We start from the raw sequence: 19,976 nt of genomic DNA, 5'->3' as shown, positions 1-19,976 counted from the left end.
AATAGTACAGACCTTTTGTAAAATCCCTGCCTCTATTTCTAACCGTCCCTCTCTCAAGTTCTATTTATCGTCTCTGAGATCAAACCTCCGGGTCAAAAGAGGCCAGCGATCTACTCTCCCTCCCCAGGAAATGTAGTTCAGTCCTGGGGAGAGATGTGCCATCTGGAAGTGTTGTGGAGAGAGACAAGGTGTTAATTTGAGTGTGTAAATTTCTGTCAGAGCATAAGCGCCTGCATTCCTAAGGGGTGTATGCCTACTGTACAGTTGTGTGTGAGATTTTGCTTAAGTTGATGTGTGTTTTGTTGTGTGTATGCGACTGTGTGCCCAGAGGATATTTGCTGCAGTCTGACACATTCCACTAACATCTAAGCAGGTTTTAAACCTCAAGAGGATTCTCAGCCAAAGCAAGCAGACAATGTTACCATCCTCTCAGTCTGTCAGTCAGTCACATTGTCAGCCATTCATTCACTGACTATGAGCCATAATCTCTACTTATAGATTTGACACAAACATATGCACACTCACATATACATGCACAACTTGGTGCACTCAACACATAAAATCTCTGCAGACACAAACACCGTCATTCCAACCAGTTTCACAAACACGGTCATACCCAAAATACAAAACAAAACATTACTGCCAATACAAAACAATTCATAAATAACATACATGTAATGTGTACATAGGAAACTGCAGTTAACAATTACACTGTCTCTCCTTCTTGGCTTTCTTTTACTGTTAAAATACACACAGAAACACAAACACACACACTGAAGTACTCACGGTTTCTGGGTTTGTCATCATCCAGACCCTCCTCTTCATTCTCTGGGTCGATGTCTTCAGCTTGAGTGATCCAGTCTAAGTAGCCCTGCATTCACACACACAAATTGCACACACACACACACACACACACACACACACACACACACACAAAAACATTGGTTGGTGGCACTGACAGCAGTATTAAAATATTTTATGTGTATAACTTTTATTGTGTTGCTTCATGTTCTTGTACCTTACTGATACTGAACACTTTGTATATGACATAAGCACATACAGTAGTATTTACAATTACTGTAATACTATGTTTTTTTGATCTTTCAATGTATTTTCTTGTCTGTCTTGATGGTATTTTGGGCTTGTTTTCAACCTTCATATTCTTATGGCTTTCCTCCTTGGTAGTGGTAAACTGTGGTCAATGATTTATGAAGTAACTGTGAGAACAGTTTGCACATGTTGTGGCCTTTCTTGAATGTATTAATTTAATAGCAACACATTTACATCGTGTGCCACTTTGTGCCCGATTTAGCCACTGGGGAAATTTCCATTTCTCAAAGAGTGACAGTAATATGCAGAGTGGGCTTCAGTGAAACACACACACACACACACACACATACACACATAGCAGCCTACCTTGAGATCCTCCTCCAGCTGCTGTTTTTCTCTGAGTTTCTGGAAGTCGCCACGTGCCTTGGCCTTCTCCCTCTCCTTAGAAAACTCTCTGGGAGGATGAGAGCAAGATGAAGGGATGGGGATAGAGGGAGGGATAGAGAGAAACAGGAAACAGAGGGAGGAGAAAAACAATCTGAACATCTAGACTGAATGTCTGGCAAAAACAAATCATGTACAAATATTGTGATAACACTACTCTGAAAGACAGAACATTATACTTCAGAATAGGAAGGAGGGAAAACCCGCTGAAGAGAGAAAAGCGTTGCCAAGGAGAAAAGGTGTTAGTGTGCAAATACAGATGAAAGCATAGATCCTGACAGGCACAGTGAAGCTTTTAGCTGCTCAGAATATTTCTATTACAGTCTTACTGATGGATGATAATTTCACCCACTGAAACCAATGTGATTCAAATCTCAAATAACAAGATGCATCCAGATATATTTTTCAGATATTTGCAGCTCTGTTAACACACAACATGATGAGGTGTGATGTGATGCAACTTATGGAAACTGGTAAATATGGTAACTTCCATAAATAGCCCTGATGACCTCCCATATAAAAAACTATGTAAAGGGAGCAGTGTTGATGATTATTGGATGATACCAAATCACAAATACACAATTTTATATTGATTCAGCTGGATCCTACATTAAACCTGGTGCACTGGTACTGTAAACATGTGATTTGTGACACCCTGACTGACTGACCAACAATGGGTAAGTGAATAAATTTCATGTACTTTGAGGAGAGACAGAGAAACTGCAACTATACCACAAACAGCTATGCCACCGCACTACCTGTATTAGAAGATGCTGGTCAAAGTTAGGGATGCTTCAAGTCTGGAATGATCAAATTGCTGATGAATGGACAAAACCCTCTGAAGTATTTCAAAGAATGTCCTTTGGCTATTTTCTTTCTCTTCATAAATGCTAGCTGCTACAAATGTCTGCGCGTCTACAAATGCTGTGAGATAACAACCACCGAGAGTGATTTAGTCATGAAGGGGCCACATAGTTTATATGAATAAGAGCTACGACTAAAATTCAAGTGCTTTGGATTTAAATTCAGCCCCAAAGTGTTCAACAAAGCGCAAAAAAGTTGTTTTCCTTTGACCTTTTAAATTTTATTTATCTGTATTGCTACTGTCCCAGGGTAGCAGAGCCCCAGGGCTGCCAGGAGATGTTGTTCCTGCAGTATGTTCTACCCCTGGGTCTCCTCCCAGGTGCAATGTGCTTGGTACAACCCCCACAGGGAGGGACGGAGAGGGCACACCTCGCCAGCTTTTACCACCTCAGCTTGCTCCTGTCACTCGAGGAGAGGTGGCTCTGCGCTGAGGTCGTCCTGCATCACCGAACTTCTCACCTTTTGTCTGCCATCTCATTCTTTCGGTCACTACCCAGAGATTCCGGCCATAGGTCGCAATGAAGACATACCGTTTAACTGAGAGCTATACTTTGCGCCTCATCTCTTTCTCCATTGACTGTTATAATGTTTAAAACAAAACGTATGATGAGTATGATTCCTGCTTTTTTTAATAGGTACATTTCAAGATAATTACTTAAACAGTGTTCTTAAGATTTTGGAGGTGATGTGGACAAAGAGCACATAACCAAAGATGATTTAAAACAACTAAGATCAGTGTTAGGAGAGCGTGAAATATTGAAAAATGATGATGAAACCTGGTGAAATTACTTCCAGGTGTCAGGACGGAGGAAAGAATTAAGGAACATTTGATTAAACTCTGGGGAAGGTCAAAGTCAGGTTACAGCCAAAGACACAATTTGTACAAAGAATTAATTTGGATGAGAGCTGACAGGAGTTGGGAGGCTTTGGAACATTTGCGGTTTAAAAGTGCATAAATTCACATTTCAAGGTCCACTGACAAGTAAACTCTACAAGTATCGTGAATATTTTGAATTAAGAGTATCAGTAGAGTCAGTACCTCCTAGTTGGACAACTCACAGTTTTTGTCATCTTGGGTTTGTTTGCTGAATATAAAGTTTGTTTTTATATTATAATGGGCAATTACATGGTGTGTTTTGCAGCTACAGGAGTCTGAAAGAAGTATCTGACTCAGTTGAATATTCTTAATCAAATATTTTGCAATCAGTACAGAGATTTTAACTAAACATGGCTGATGTTTATTTATGTAAGGCTTATCATTGATTTTTACAGTCTGTCTCTAGGTTGAAAGAAAATTAGTGTGTGTGTGTGTGTGTGTGTGTGTGTTCTTTGTGAAATCTAGAGGAATGGTGGAACCTCATATCACACCTACAGACTGCAGAGACACACACTCACATCACACACACGCACACACACACACACACACACACAACACAGATCAATGAGCATTAGGACAAACTGCTATTGTCTCGCTTGTCAACACATTAGCAGGAGACCCAGTCCTATTTATCTGTGTTTGTGTGTGTCATTGTGTGTGTGCGTGTAGTTGTGTGATAGAGACAGTTCCGCGAGACTCTGAGCATCACTCCCATTTTCATCTTCTCATTTTTCTGTCCTAAATCATCTTTCAATTGTCTCTTTTTGTCTCTTTTTGTCCTGCTTTCTCTCTCTACTGATTCTCTTTCAGGTCAATCCTTTTCTCTATTCTTTCTATTTACAAATCACATCAAATCCAGACAAACACAGTCACACCCGATGTTTCCGTCTTTCCGTCGCTCTCCTTCCTGTTTAGCCATTAGTTATTATGCCAATCTGAGACCCACACACACACCATGGAGGAAGCAGTTGGTAAAAGGTCAGGCTGTGTAGTGTGTTGACAGCATCATTAGTCAGAAGTCAGACAAAGAGTCAGACAGCCAAACCCCCCAAGCTGCTTGGACCAGATAGACCTTTATTATTTTTCCCACAATGCTGCTGTCACATCACTGTGGGTATCGAGTGTCAGTTTCGGGTCAGTCAGTCAGAGGTGAGACACTTCATTCCCCTAAACCTGTTCCCTACCAAAGTTCATCAGAGCAAGTGAAGAAACTATAAGAACAAGTAGAAGATATGATGTGAAACTTTTTACACAACTGCTGTGACTTTTCACACAACTCTCCCTGAAATCTCTTCATATTCAAAATTATACTTAATTGCAGTGTAGTGATTCTGGAGGTTGGCCACTGATCTAGTGAGGTTCAATAGCCATAAATATAAAGACAGGGTTTAGAGAAAAAAATAAGATCGAATTTAATACACTTTTAATTGCTTTTAACCAAAGGTACCAGGGTTCATTAATAAATGTGAATAAGTTCAGTAACAAATATTTCCAGCCAGATAAAAAGATTCTCTCACTGCAATGATGGATCTAATAACTGGATCATTACATGTATGTATTTAAAGATTGTACATACATTACTATTTATTTATTTACTTAACTGGAAAGTAACATTTCTAAGGTTTGGTGATGTGGTATCATTTAGGCCAATTTTTAAGGGACATCATACTGTCTTGGAAAGTATTCATGCTTTAATGCCTTAGTTGTAGCTGTGCATTATGTTCTGCTTTCTTTCATAAGCAGTTACTGACTGGGGATGTGCTGTGGGAATCAGTATCTGTTTTTTTTGTATCTAAGTGAAACATTTTGTTAAAAATGGATATTTAAGAATTATGTTTGTTTTTTAAGGATTTAGGCAAAACTTATTTGTATGAACAAACATCGGGGTACACATAAGAATGTTTTTTATATACTTCCAAAAGATGAAACTCAACTCCAAGCTGCAAAGTATTTGTCAATATCTTCACAGTGGTCTACAAACAGCTTTTATTTGGCATGATATTAGGCTGTGTCCACTGGGAGTCTGAAATTATATCGCTAGCTTATGTTTCTCTAAGTTTTAAATGGAGATGATAGCGTACCACCCTAGCAGTGCTGAGAGCTGAGCATTTTATGACTGTAATAATGCTACTCTAGCAGCAGTGTAGCCTTAGAGTCAGAGAGGCAATATCAAAAAGGTCTAAATTGCAGACTACCCATCTGTCCAGCTGAATGTCCTTGAGACAGATGGTGAAGTATAATTTCACTACAGTCAGCTACAGTTATAATGACAAAAATGTACCCACAGTTAATTCAGTTCAATGGGTAGAACTCTGAACCCACATACACATTTGGTACTGTAAGACACATTGGATATAAGCATCACCAAATGGTATAAGAACATCAGTGGCACTGTCAAGTTGCACTTTTCCTTGTGCCACATATGCTAGTGCTGTCTTTATACAATAGTCCTCAAACTGTACCTGTACCAGTTTCATCACAACACTTTCTTGCACTTGGTTAACTTGTGCACCATCTATGGACAGAAACAGGAAGTAGAAAGAAATAAAGAGTTCCCCCTGGGCAAAAACCAAGAGCAAAGCTCTCCAAGAACAACAGTATAAAAGCGAGAAAGAGACGTTAGTTTCAAGTGACCTTTGACCCTGCCCTTACCCGCTTAATACCCCCAGAACCAAGTTTAGCACAAAGAAGGATCCGATGATGATTAAGGTGACAAAATACACCCAGGGCCACCTGTACCCTACTGCATCATTCACCTGGGTGGAGAGATTGAGGAATGGAGGAGAAGGACCAGAGAGGAGGACACAGAGAGGTTGAATGGAGGGACAAAAGGTAGGAAATAGAGGAGAGAAGGCAAGTGAAGAGGGGAGGGATGGGGAGAGGAGAGAAGATGGCGAAGGGCGGGGATGAAAGTGAGGAAGGAACAACAAGGAACGTTAGGAGGGAAGGGACGGGGGAAAGGGAGGAAGGGAAGGGGTTAGATCCTTCGTGAAAGTTCCCAGCAGATGGACCCGTTTGCTTCTGGAGGCTCCCTGCTGGGATTATGGGGCATTCATAGTATTTGTCAGTGTCACTTAGTATGCAGTGTGCAAATATATTTGGTCAGCTGTATTTGAATTAAAAAAAAAAAAAGTTGTATTGGTTGATTTGGATATAGATTAGCTGTACTGAAAAGTGAGAATGACAGATGGTTATGAATGACCCACGTGAAACACAAAACATCTGAGAGCTCATTTTCCTTAGTGTGAGGAATCTGAGCAGATGTAATTCTGTAAAGGAGGAAGGTTAGAGGTTAAAAATGTTTTGAATCATTTCAGTTCCTCTCAAATCCGCTCATTTCAGGCTTAATCACTCTAGAGAGAAGGTATTATAGTTAGACACTTCAACAAACTGTGCAGCAAGACTCCTGTGGATTGGACATCATTACAGTCCTCATGACGAATTATGCAGTCTCAATGTCTTTCAAATCTATTGATAAAAAGCCACAAACATATGTTCATCAATACTCATTGTAGTTGTATTGTTTATTTCTGTATTGTTATTTTTGTTTAGTATCAAATCATGTCTATGTGAAAAATGTTTTCATGGATGCTTACAAAAAATGCTATTCCCTACTCAGTACAGCCTTCCATCCCATAATTTCCATCTTTAATGCCATGTTTAATCCGGACTCCACTCTGTCCTCATAAGAACCTTTTTTTTTTGCCCGTTGTGTTTTCCCTGTTGTGCAAGTTTTTTTAGTGCTCCACCTCTACAGCTAACCTGAGGGGTTGAATTATTTATACCCCAGTGTGTCCCTACAGGCCGGGTGGTGCTTGTACTAAAACAGCGTGACTTGGCTGAGCGGGGTAAAATAGCACCCAGCTGGAGCAGCATTTATTGAAACAAAACAAGCACACACACACACACACACACACACACACACTGCAGGCAATTGGCAGCGCGTGCCGCTAAACAAATATTAACTCGCTGTATGCACATGAACAGACAATATATGACGATCATGCTCATATGCGCATGAGACAAACATGTATGTAAACCAAAAACGTCCCTGACAGTAAGACAAAGTAAGTAAGTGAAACAGTAAGACAAAAAAAAAAGAGAATAAAAAAAGAAAAATAATGTTTGCATGCTCCTCATTTTGAGTAATTAAGTTGCTTGTGTACATTATTAAACCTGTGCTGGTTATAAAAGAGTTCTTTTGTGTGTCCACCTGCCCATCATCGACAGGTTGTGACAGTATGTGGCCCCTTGTGGTCAACTGACATAAAAATAACAGAGAGACATGGGGTCTATCACTGCTTTTTCTGTACGTGTGTGTGTGTGTGTGTTTTTCTCAAGCTTGTGACAAAGGATTGACTGAGTGGAACAGAAAGGAGAGAGAGCGGGAGATTTTGCTCACTTCAGTGATCGTCAGTTCATCTTTTCTCCCCTGTAGAGGACTTATAGCCTCTACAGGACATCTGGAATCCCTTTTATCGCTAGACTTCTAAGGCGAGACTGCTGTTACCACACTGCTCTTATTTGATTTTAATTTATTCTGTATACCACTTGACTGCGCCGGGATAATCTGCAAACAAGTACATATGCAGATGTTAATTTCTGGTTATTTCTGCTTTGTTGGAAAGTGTTTTTGGCTCTGAAATTCCACCTGTGGTGTGTAGATGCTTATAGTTCAATTTGTTTGTATTATATGTATGTATTATGTATCCCTTTCTGTGTGTAGTAAATGTCCTCAAATGAAATGATAACTAAATTCTAGTAACAATTATACATAAGTATAATTATAGTATAAACATACTTTAAATGTTTGGTCATGGGAGTCTTGTTGCACGGTCATTTATCACATTTAAAACACTACGTACAGCCACATTACAGACAGCACACATCCACAGATACACACACACACACACACACATGACAACAGCACAGCCTCTTACCCGCTCAACACCCCCAGAACGAGATTGAGAACGAAAAAGGAGCCGAAGATGACGAGAGAGACAAAATAGACCCATGGCAGCTCATAGCCCATAGCATCCTGCATCTGAGAGAGAGAAGAGACAGAGGAGAGAGGGAGAAGGGGGAGAAAAGGGGGGGGGGGGTTAACGGGAAGAGAGTCGGTGGGGCAAAAAAGAGAGGAGAGATAAAGGAGGTGAAAGATAAGCGAGGTGGAAGGACGAAAGGGAAGAGAACAGTGATCATCAGATCGTCGGGAGGAAGGTAGAGTGGTTCGAGAGGATTGACATAGAGAAAGCGTAAATGATGGGGAGCAGTGAAGGTCAAGGACAGAGAAGTGTGTTAGAGAGGGAAAGAAAGAAAGCAAACAAGAAAATAGCAGTGCATGTTAAAAAGAGCAGTAGAGAGACTTGGCAAAGCGAGAGTGGCGGTAATGTATTGTGGGACTGAGTGTGTATACAGTATAAAGCCTTTTGTCTGCTTGCTGGAGAGCAGGTCCTTGACAACGATGCACAATTAAGAACAACACTAAACAACACTGAAGCTCCTCTAAATCCTTTCTTGGCATGGTGGATGGGCCTTTACAGGAAAACACTGTGACTCTAAAATTGTTTATATAAACCAATTATATCCGGTTATAGAGAATTTACAACACGTGACACTTAAAAAATCCGAGTGAAATCAATAAATATGATTTGTTTCAGGATCTCTAGTTGCAGGGAAATATGCTACACAGTCATCTGGATATTGTATTAAGGATCGCATAAACAGAGAGGGACAGATCGTTATGGAGAGGTGGTGTGTACAAGGTGAACAGTTGAATACTCTAAAAGAAAACATTATGTTATTACTGTGTGTGCAAATTCAATTGATGGCCTTTTAAAATGCAGTTCTTGAAAAAAATAAGCTTAATGTTAAAGTCCAAAAAACTTCCAATTTCCACAGAGAGACTGCTGGACACCGGGAGACAAAAAGTGAGACACTGCAGGAGAGGAGGGGCAGAGGGTTCGTTTGCTACGACGGCAGCAGATGTTGGATGTCATTAATCTATATTCCTGAAAATGTGAGACAATGAAAACTATGGAAATGCATGACCCAAACTTAATGAGCCATAGAGAGCAAATGTTTTTAAAGGCTTGGTGCTGTCTAAATGTTTTTCCATAATCATTTGTACTTATAACTCCTGATAAATAGGTCCCATTCATTATAAAGAGTGCTGGCTACACCGACGCCCTAATAATCAGCAAATTGTGAGATTTAACAGATGTGTGTGTTGTGTGTGTGTGTGTGTACAGGAGGTTGCAGCAGACAGGGTAGTAACAGAGGGGGTGCAGAGCTAGTGCGCTCTCTGCTACATGCGCACAGACAAACACGCAAACCCACACTTGCACACACATGCACACGCAAAAACTAATTCAAACAGTATAATTTGTAACCACAGTGGCATTACATCAGCTCAAACATCATCCTTTCAACTAATTTCTGTACCGGTGTGACTGTAAATTTTCTGACTTTTTCATTCAATAAGACATTTACTTATCTCTTGATTCATTACTTTAAATATTCTGATGCATTGTCATTACACAACCGAAACTGCTTGGAGGTATTTTTATAATCTTCAAAGACAGCTCTGTCCATATGAAAAAGTGCCAAAGCTGCAGTAAGTGTTGTCCAAGGATCACCAGGGATTTAACTTTCAGAGAAACGGATGCTTAGGTCTGTGATTCAAATATAACGGTAATGAATGAGATGTACAAAGTGGAGAAATCTGATTTCTGAAAAACAGCACAATTACATCATACTGTACCATTGTTATTACAGGAATTCAGTTGAAAAGTGATGTTTTGAAAATCCCAAGAAACTGGTACTTATCTGTACCACATGAGTGCTTTCCACTGGTGAGACTGACCACAATGTGCAGGCATATGAAGGAGGTTTCAGTAAGTGCCACAGTCCTGCTGAGTAACAACTGACTCAGTCTGAGTTGGCTGAGCAAAGCCAACAACTCTGGTTAATGTTTGAGAAAACACACTGGTGCATGTTAATGTAATTACAGATGGTGTTTCATGACTTCTGGGCTGTTGCTAGCTATTAAAACAGCAGTGTATTGCTTCAATAATATAAAATGTAATTTTTCTTCATTCCTTATAATCAATGCCTTTTTACCTGGACATCAGTGATATTGTAATTGTGGTGTAAAGCCACACCTCCATTGCAAGGGTCTAAAGCAAATGCTTTTTCTGGAAGGCACATATAGGAGTTTGATTGAACCTTCCTCAACATTGATCAACAGCACACACTAATCTGTTAGTTTATTTAGGTGGACAGGACTGCTGCATGCTTCTGGTCATTTACTGAGGAATAGGAGGGGGGTGCATTTGTGTGTTTATGTGGCTGCACATATGCAGTGTGTGTGTGTGTATTCATTTCATACTTGAATCAAGCATTTGGATTCTACTCACGTTCCAAATGAATCGGCAACTTCAATTACACAGTGTATTGTCTGTATCGATTTAGCCTGAGATATGAGCTAACACAGACACATACACGCACACACACACACCACAATCTGTGTGCGTGTGTGCCTATCTCTTGAACAACCTGTACGTGCATACCTGCCTTTCTGTAAAAATTGTTTGTGTTATTGTTTTATATTGTTTTTTAAAGCACTCATGTGGCACTGATGTTGCAAATATACATATAGTATCTATAGTATACACACACACACACACATACACACGCACACAAAAACTGTCCACACACAAACACAAACTGGTGTCCGGCTCACCCAGTACAGCACATCCGTCCAGCCCTCCATGGTGATACACTGGAACACCGTCAACATGGCAAAGGCAAAGTTGTCAAAGTTGGTGATACCGTCGTTTGGGCCCTCCCATCCCACTTTGCACTCCGTTCCGTTCTGTTTACAGTGTCGGCCGTAAGCTCCATCGGGTGCACACGGTGCCGGCTTTTCCTCCGGAATGGTACCTATGACAGAAGAGAGGGATTTACTATATCCCTTTAACCCAAACACAACTGACTCTTTGACCAATAGACTTCCAAAGTGGGAAGCCAAGCTGTCTCCTTTTAATCATTCAGCTTTGTTTCTGAGAAATCATGTTTCCTTCAGTTTGGCACGGTGGATGGCTCTAAATGCTACAAAATGTATGTGCCTCAGCCACTATGGAGAAGTGATATTCATTAATATACGTTGCTAAATGTTTCTATAAAGCATACTCTTTAGTTTTTTTTAATAATTTTAAGCTTGGTTATTGGATGTCTCTCATCAAAAAAATCTTTTTATATTTTTATGTACACAGGCTTGTAACACAGCTGCTAAACTATTGTACTGAAAAGTCCACCTGAGGAGTCATTTAATATTGTCTATGCAGACAATGAAAAGGCCTTTTTCTCCAGGATGAGGTACAAAATAACTCCCACATTTTTACTACATCTAAAAACATATAATCCAAAAGGAGCAAAGGTTAAAAAGCATGTGTTGAACTATAACTGAACAGAGCAGCGATAAAAAATCTATGAAAAAGTGCTGCGCTACAGTAATTATACAAAACAAGCTCTCCAGGGTGATGTATAGGACAATAGAGAGTATTACACCAGCACTTACCCCGTGCAAAGCTAATGCCTCTCATGGGACCTATAACATCACCATAACAACACTCAAGTCCATTTATACCTGGGGGCCTTTACTGAAAATTGTCTCAATCATTTATGGTGACTGCTGTTTCAATTATTGTTAAAATCGTTCATACTCAGAAACATAAATGATGGGTTCAATTATTAATGGAGGTGATCATTTAAACTGTTTAGGGTATGCACTCTACTTCCTCTCTGCCTTGTTGGCTGATGGCTGATGTCTTACTGCAGTCAAAGATTTATGTACCCACCACTCGGCCTTAGAAACATAAGGGTAATGAGTTGACAGTTCAGATGATATTTAAGATGAAAAGGTGTGTGCGTGGTACAACATACCATACTGTGGTACTGTCCATCTCTAAAATTGAAGCAAGTTTGAGTGTCTGTGTGTGAATACATGCTTATCTGAGCATTGAAGTGCGATTTATATGTTTGCTCATGCATGTTTGTATTCACATCAGTGCACAACAGTCTAGAAACACACTCTCTCTCTCTCTCTCTTTCTCTGCATGTGTGTGAGTGGGTGTGTGTGTGTGTGTGTGTGTGTGTATGTGTGTACCTATATCCCTGTGAACGCAGGTCTTGTGCATCTTGCCCATGAAGAGCTCCAGGCCGATGATGGCATAGATGATGATGACGAAGAGGACCAGCAGGGCGATATGGAGCAGAGGAACCATGGCTTTGATAATGGAGTTCAACACTACCTGTAAACCTGCAGCACACACACACACAGGAACTGCTGAGAATACATACTGTACATATTAAAAAAATATGATCTTTAATCACTTAGAATAAAAAAAGCTTTATGCATTTCTAATGAATGGGTATATATCATGGGTAATATATCATATAGCAGCATAGTTGCAGTTAATCACCATGCACGCACTTAAATTAACTGACTATTATATTTGTTCAGAAGCTTTATTATTCTCTCTGCATGTGATCATCCACTTGGAGGAAGTGACTTCAATGAAATAGTTTCAAAACAGAATTTGTTCACAGATGAACTTTCTAGTTCATTTTCTGAATGCTTTGATGGACAAAGGCTCAAAACACAGCATACTAATCACCAACAATAACTGTGGTTGAAATACATTCTACTGAGGAGGCTTTAATAAAAATGACAGACAGCAAAAGTGAAAATGTTTTGGTGATGTTTACCTTTGTTGGGATGATCAACTAATTAATCTGATTAAAATGTATTCAGATACAGGGTGCATATACTGCACATATCCAATCACTTTATTTCATATTCAAACAAAGTGCTCAGCTCAAATCTTTACTGATTTTATTTTATGTTTTGTTTTGAAGCTGTAATCACTGAGTTGGACTTATTTATGCAAAACTACACTACTGTAACTACAGACTGTGAAATGTGCATATTTAACCTTTAAAGGAAAATGACATGATGTTATTTTTACTGTAGATAGATCATAAGAACTACCTTGCTCTGTGTAAATAAAGAAAAGCGATCTATTTCCTCCAGCTCAAGTGATGATCACAATTTGATTGTTTTTAATTTGTATTTGAGTGAAGACTGTTGTGCAATTATTCACACATAATTTGGTTGAGTAAATGTAACTCCAACACACAGCGGGTGGCATTAATGACTGAAGAATACTTGCATTTATTCTGGTATTTGTTGATTAAATTACATAACCCAATATTTGTTACTCTTATCAGTTGTGAAAAAATGGCTTCTATAAACATCTGGAACAGCTACACTTTCAACAAAACTGGATAATTACAAACACAAGTTCATTTGCAGACAGCTTTGGAAAGACAAATCTGTCAGTCGGTGTGCTAACCAGCTAGCAAACATGCTACTGATCGGTTGCCATGACACCAATTCAACACCCAGTCGAATGATGTTGGACAAGGTTCAATCTAAATAGTGTGCATTGTCGCGCCCATGCGATTAAACCAAACAACAGAGCGTAGCATGTGCACCAGCATCCTGTGCGTTCGCCTGCCGTTGTGATCACAATACCTGTCACGCTAACACACACACACGCACAGGTAGGTGCACACGCTCGCAGTCTTCATCCACATTATCCAATCCTCTCCTGTCTTCTGCCCTGTTGGATTATTGATTTCTCTAGTCACTTACACAGACAGGCTGACAGACAATTCATCTGCTCCTCGTACTGTCTGAGTGTCTGACAACAGGACAAGAGGACTCTGTCTGTGAGTATGTGTGTGTGTGTGTTCGCGTTTGTGTGTCATTGTGCGGGTTTGTGTGGGAGCAAGCACCAATATCAGCTCCAATCTGTGGTTCATTTCTCCCCCACCTCAACCAATCACCATTCACACCTGATCCCCAGAGCTTTCTTTATTGCTTTCTTTTTTTCCTTGTTTTCTTTCCTTCATTCTCTCTTTTCGTCTCTCTTTACACAGCTCTCAGTACTTACTGGGTACTCCAGAGACCAGTCTAAGCGGTCTGAGTACTCTGAATGCCCGCAGAGCCTTGACATCGAAGCCTGCCGCCTTCCCTCCAATAGGAGTGGCCCCGTCACCCTTGGTGGCCTGCTCCAAGATCGCACTGAATAACCTGCAAGACAGAAAGTAATGACTTCAATAACCATCATTGTCATATTGACACCCCGTTTCCACACACTAGAGAATATCTAACAGAGATGGAAAGAATAAAAGAGATACAGGAATATAATATTGAGTTATGAATATCTACAGTTGTCATTATGGCCTTGTTTTCCATTTCCTCTTTTGTCATTGTTGTCAATACTGAACTAAACCATCTACATCATCCTTATCGTAATCTATAAAACAATACAAGTGTTGTCGATTTAAACATGAACCTACTTTGGGACTAAAATTTCATAAGCAGAGGGCATAGCGAAGACATCTGTCCTGTTTCACAATCAAAAGTGTTTCTTGGAGAAATCTCAACAGTAGAAAATAAAGCAACTTAATTAGTTAGCTCTCCAACACAACAATAGAAAGTGTTTCATCTTCTCCCTCTGTCTTTCACAGATAAGGAAATAGGCAGAGACACTTGGCTTTAATGATTTGACAGTCAGCTCAACAGAAAACAATGTCTGTCTATAGTGGAGGGAGGTGTCTACAAAATCTATTTATGGGTGGGTGTGTGAGTGTGTGCTCATAACCCTGTGATTAAATATGCTGTCGTCCTTTTGTTGTAATCTATCTGGTACTTCGACAAAGTTCGTAGAAACACATAACAATGCAAATATAATCCTCTGCAAAAGGGTTACAAATGTTTTTAAGCTGACTTTTGATAGCTAATATCCTCTATGACATTTTTACAGTTGTCTCTGTTGGGTCACTCACAAGCTTGAATTTATGTAAACCAAAGTATGTAGACACCCCTACTCTTGTATTTTTTTGTGGTTTGGGTTAGGTCCCTTAGCTCCAATTAAAAGAAATCTCAATGCTACAGCATGCAATAATATTTTAGACCAGTGGTTCTAAACCTGGGGGTTGAGACCCCCCAAAGGGGCCATTAAAGGGTCATGAAATTAACAGGAAAGGGAAAGGAGAAGAAAAAGGAAAACATATTTCTGCTACATAATACTGTACTTTCTCTCTAAAAAATATCAAGATTTATAAATCAGAGAAGGAAAACTCCCTCTTTTTATGGGGTCAATAGCCATTAAGGTTGGGAACCACTGTTTTAGACAACAGCGTGCCTCCTTTTCCTGTTTTTACATGACAGTCCCCCTGAGCAAAAAGCCAGATCCACAAAAAAATGTTTTTTCTGAGTTTGGTGTTTGAAGATCTTGGAATGAAATGGAACGCTGCAAGCCAGGCCTTGTTGCCCAACATCAGCAAATCCCTGCCGCTAGGTTTCCAACGGAGGTTGCGGCATATTAATGGCCATGGTTTTGAAATGAGATGTCCGCACACTTTTGGCCATAAAGCATACATAGACTAAGTACATACAGTATAAATACATCATAATACAAATATAATCTTCCATAAAACGGCTGAATATGTTTTTATGCTGTTGCCGTTTGTTAGCTATTAAGCCCTATGAAATTATTTACAGACATTTCTTCGGGTGCAAGCTCACAAGCTTGACTTTAAGTACGTCCAGCTGAGCTTATCACTCCCCCCCTCCTCTCTCTGTCTCACTGAGATCCTTTAGAAATCTCCATACAATACCATTTTCCAGCTAGTGCAGCTCAAAGGCCAGTCAGCGGCACGTTAGTCATGGAGAATTATCAATTAGCACAGATGAAATGGCCACTTGAAAAGACCTCTCAAAACATATCGCCCTCTCTCTCCCTCTCGCTCTCTCTCTATTTCGCACTACCTCCCTCTCAATTTGATTCACTCCCTCTCTCTCTCTCTCACTCTCTCTCTCGGTAGGAAGCACGCCTTTGAAAAAGAGTATGAAAAGCACGTCAAGGATCCACAGTTTTTGCACCAACAGCATTTCGCCCAGCGTGTTTTTTGCCGTGGCGGGGTGTTATGATGATAATTAGAGCCTTTGAGTGTAGCACTACATAATGGCTTGTGTACATCCACAGCTAAAGATAGTAGAAGCTGTGTACATTCATAAAGATAACAGATGTTGTGTGGTTTTGTAGCAGTCAAAATGTCAACACCACAACACTACTGAAAAAAAAAAAGACTTCATCTTTGAATTATTATGAATTCGCAATGGGCCTGAAACTCATTTTGTAACCCAATTAATCTATAGTTTTTTTTTAAAATAAGCTATTAATTGTTTAATCAATGAAATGTTATGAAGTTGTGAAAAGTCCATCACAAGCTGAAGTGACCTGACGTGATCTGACCAGCAATCCAAAGCTTAAACACATAAATTCTCAAATTTGAGAAATTTTAAAGTTTGACATTTTTGCTTAATAAATGACTTTAAATGATTAATTGAATATAAAAATTGTTCTCAGTAAAATGTATGTTCATTGACTAATCAGTTAAACTGTTTGGTGTTAATTTGCAATACGTAAGTGTTTTCTTGAAGGTTGTTTTTGATCTTACAGCTACGTTGACAGTCACTACTGTTCAACGAAGCAGCACTGCATCATAAATGTGCAAAACAGGAGGAGAGAGAGATGAAAAAAACATGAAAAAGAAGAGGATATTAATAAATGTGAGGGTCAAGAGAAATGAAAATAGAAGTCTATAGCTTCTATATGTATTGAACATACAGTACGTGCACACGTACACACGCACACAGGCACACGCCGCCTGTTAGCTCACTGACCCTTCACTAATAAACTCTTAGGTATGTGTCAGCAGTAGTATGGGCTCTAGCATCTGTGTGTATGTGCGAGTCTACAAGAGTGTGCGCATGTGTTTGCGTGTGCCTCCGAGGCTGCTCAGCACCAGGTACAAGCTCTTTCACCCATATGGTGAACATTCCAGAGGGAGTGAACTCTGTCACTTCTCATCTATACGCACACACACATACGTCTACGTCTACATTTGTATGTAGACACAGAGGCGCAGGCAGGCTGGCAGTTGGACACACACACACACACACACACACACAAAGACAAGCACTCATTCATGCACACGCAGCGAGGCAGTGCTGTCACAGCTGAACATTTCCTGGATCTGTGTGTCCTCTCCAAGTGTGTGAAATGGAAGGAGAGAGTGTGTATTTGTGTTTCATGGGTTTACTAACAAATTTTTTCACATTTTTTCCGTTTTGAGTCATTTCCACAAGTAGACATCATATCAAAATGACAAAACAAGATCAAGCCAATTGAAGCAATCCAGAAACGTCTTGTGGGTGGCTTGTTTCAAGGCCTTTGAACAAATGAACCATGCTAACATTTTTATGGCGAGAGCTATCTCCATTTCCATGCTTTTCATGAGACAACTTGCCTTTAGAAAAATAATTCCGCTTATTTTGGCCAAGTGAAAAAGAAAAAGGGGTTCGTATTATAACAAATAAACATTTTAAAACTCTGGAAGAGTCTAGGGAGGCTGTTCAGGTTCAGTCTCTCCCCTTCTGAAACGCCCTTGAGCAAAACACTGAATCCTGCCAATGTCAGATCTTCTGACTTCTGTCTGGCAGGGGTGTAAGGGCAAAGACAACGTCCTCATGATATCAATACATTATGATCACACATTATATTACGCTGTATTACAATAACATTCAAATAGAGACAGAAAAAGATAGAGAGAGGCAGACAGAGAGGGTAGATAACAGCATACAGTAAGAGTGGTAAAGGTTGTGTTTATGCCAGGGGCACTGGCACCATGATGCCAGCTGATGGGGTGTGTGTGTGTGTGTGTGAGTTTGTGTGTGTCCATGGGGTGAAGCCAACCATGTTCAGTTAGTGGTGGCTAATGTGAGTGAACACTTGACTGGCGATGAAGACTCACTGAGTGTGTGTGTATGTGCGTTGATGCATTTACAGAACCTTCCTTCAGGCAGAGGGGTGCTTTTTTTTGCTGTCTCTCTCTCTCTCTCTCTCACACACCCACACACACACTTACACACACACACGCTCACGGTCAATTAGACCATTTTTATGGCATTAACGTAACTGTCAGGTCCACTGGCTACTGTGCCATTACCCTTACCCAACACTGTACACAGAGCGCAGCTGGCAGGCATGAACGCGTGCACACACACACACAGGCACACGGGGTTTAGCAGATGGGCTATGTTGCTGAGTTGCAGATAAAGGAAAACAGAGCAGAGCTTTGCTATCAACATCTAACAAGTTAATCAGTTTAGCCTCCACCAATACACTGTAGGCCAAAGTTTACTGTGGCTTTAAAACTAATTCAACATGAAATTTTTATACGGCTCTTCTTTTAAAAGCTGTTCAGTGTAGCATTTTAATATTAACAATTACAGGCATGCTAATAATAAAATAGCATCTGACTTGTTGAGTGTTTTTCCTGAAAACAAACGTGATCATGTCGAGTCTCTTTCAGCCTCTACGTTGCAATTTACATCAAGTTTCTTGCGATGTCAGATTAAGGTAGAAAAAAAAGGAACTTTGATCATGTTATCGTCTTCAATTAAGCTTAAGTGACGAAATTGCATCAAAGACAAGAGCAAGTGCAGGAGCTTCTTTGTCTTTGCTACAGACAGTAAAGGTGTTAATGGGAAATGTGATCTTAATTTTGAAGGATGCTAGCACTAAGAGTACCTCTGGCATTAGACAGAGGCTGCCAATTGTCTTGGCTGTCGTTTCATTTGTTGACAGCAAGGTACTGTGATTAATTTGCCAATGATATGCTGCTGTCTAAAGAACGTGTTAGTTAGCACTTTAAAAAAACCATCCAGTATTCAAGAACTTGCCATCTTTGTCGTTCCCTCTGTGAAACAACATAGATTTCCTCAACATAGAACCATTAAAAAACATGTCATGGCTTTCATCATTTCTGCGTGTCTCTGTCCACTCACCCTACGACCACGATGATGAAGTCGAGCAGATTCCAGCCGTTCCTTAGGTAGGCGTTTGGGTGGAAGAGCAGGCCGTAGGCTATCACCTTCAGGAACGCCTCCACCGTGAAAATGATGAGGAACAAATACTCCACACGCTCCTGTAGAGACACAAACACAAGACAGGTCCATTTATTTGTCTGAGCAACGCTGCTGTAGGAAGATAGAGAGATTCAGCCAGGTAGATTAAAGGGAGAGGATATTATAGAGAGGCCTGTTGTGGCTAAGTTAGAGATAAGCAAAGTAAGTTGTGAGCGAATACTGTTACGCAACGCAACACGATATGTTGAGACACTAATCAAATTAGAAAACACCAAGCATTCATTCACAATTCTTAAATGAAAATGCTTGCAGTATAATTTCCTTTCATAAGAGCACCTGTTCGTACCAAAGTAATAAAGTAAACACACATTCATTCACAATCAAATTATTTATCTATGTCCATATTAACACTGAAGACCTTGTATATATGTGACTAACAGTGCTGGCTGCTTACCCCTCTGTGTTTCTAAGCCAGAACAAGATGTTCTGTTACTGTTTATGTGGCTTCTGGTGTGTGTGTGTGTGTGTGTGCATGTGTGCGTGTGATTATTTATGTGTGAACGTGTATTTGTCTAACTTGTCATCGTATACACAATCATAGCATTTTGATTATTTTATCAAATCGCTCTCTTCCTGTCCGAAGAGGCTACTGTCTGAAGAGAGGAATGCATG

The 19,976-nt window shown here is 40.0% G+C and overlaps 1 protein-coding gene across 6 annotated transcripts in view; it reads right to left on the bottom strand.

Annotated features, from left to right (window-relative positions):
* The window catches only part of cacna1c (calcium channel, voltage-dependent, L type, alpha 1C subunit), a 214,674-nt gene that overhangs the window by 60,698 nt on the left and 134,000 nt on the right, over window positions 1–19,976 (bottom strand). For 5 of the 6 annotated variants that reach the window (XM_067581243.1, XM_067581246.1, XM_067581247.1 and 2 more), the window contains exons 4-10: window positions 19,224–19,363; window positions 14,257–14,396; window positions 12,405–12,557; window positions 10,980–11,179; window positions 8,176–8,279; window positions 1,417–1,504; window positions 787–871 (exon numbers count right to left, since the gene is read on the bottom strand). In XM_067581243.1, coding sequence (XP_067437344.1) covers window positions 787–871; window positions 1,417–1,504; window positions 8,176–8,279; window positions 10,980–11,179; window positions 12,405–12,557; window positions 14,257–14,396; window positions 19,224–19,363 — 910 coding nt within the window. Of the gene's footprint in view, window positions 1–786; window positions 872–1,416; window positions 1,505–5,887; window positions 5,992–8,175; window positions 8,280–10,979; window positions 11,180–12,404; window positions 12,558–14,256; window positions 14,397–19,223; window positions 19,364–19,976 lie in introns of all 6 variants that reach the window. The other variant, XM_067581244.1, reaches the window with a different exon arrangement.

Source organism: Thunnus thynnus, chromosome 23 (genome assembly GCF_963924715.1).
Source record: "Thunnus thynnus chromosome 23, fThuThy2.1, whole genome shotgun sequence".
Classification (NCBI taxonomy): Eukaryota; Metazoa; Chordata; class Actinopteri; order Scombriformes; family Scombridae; genus Thunnus; species Thunnus thynnus.
This window is presented reverse-complemented; position numbering and strand designations above follow the sequence as displayed.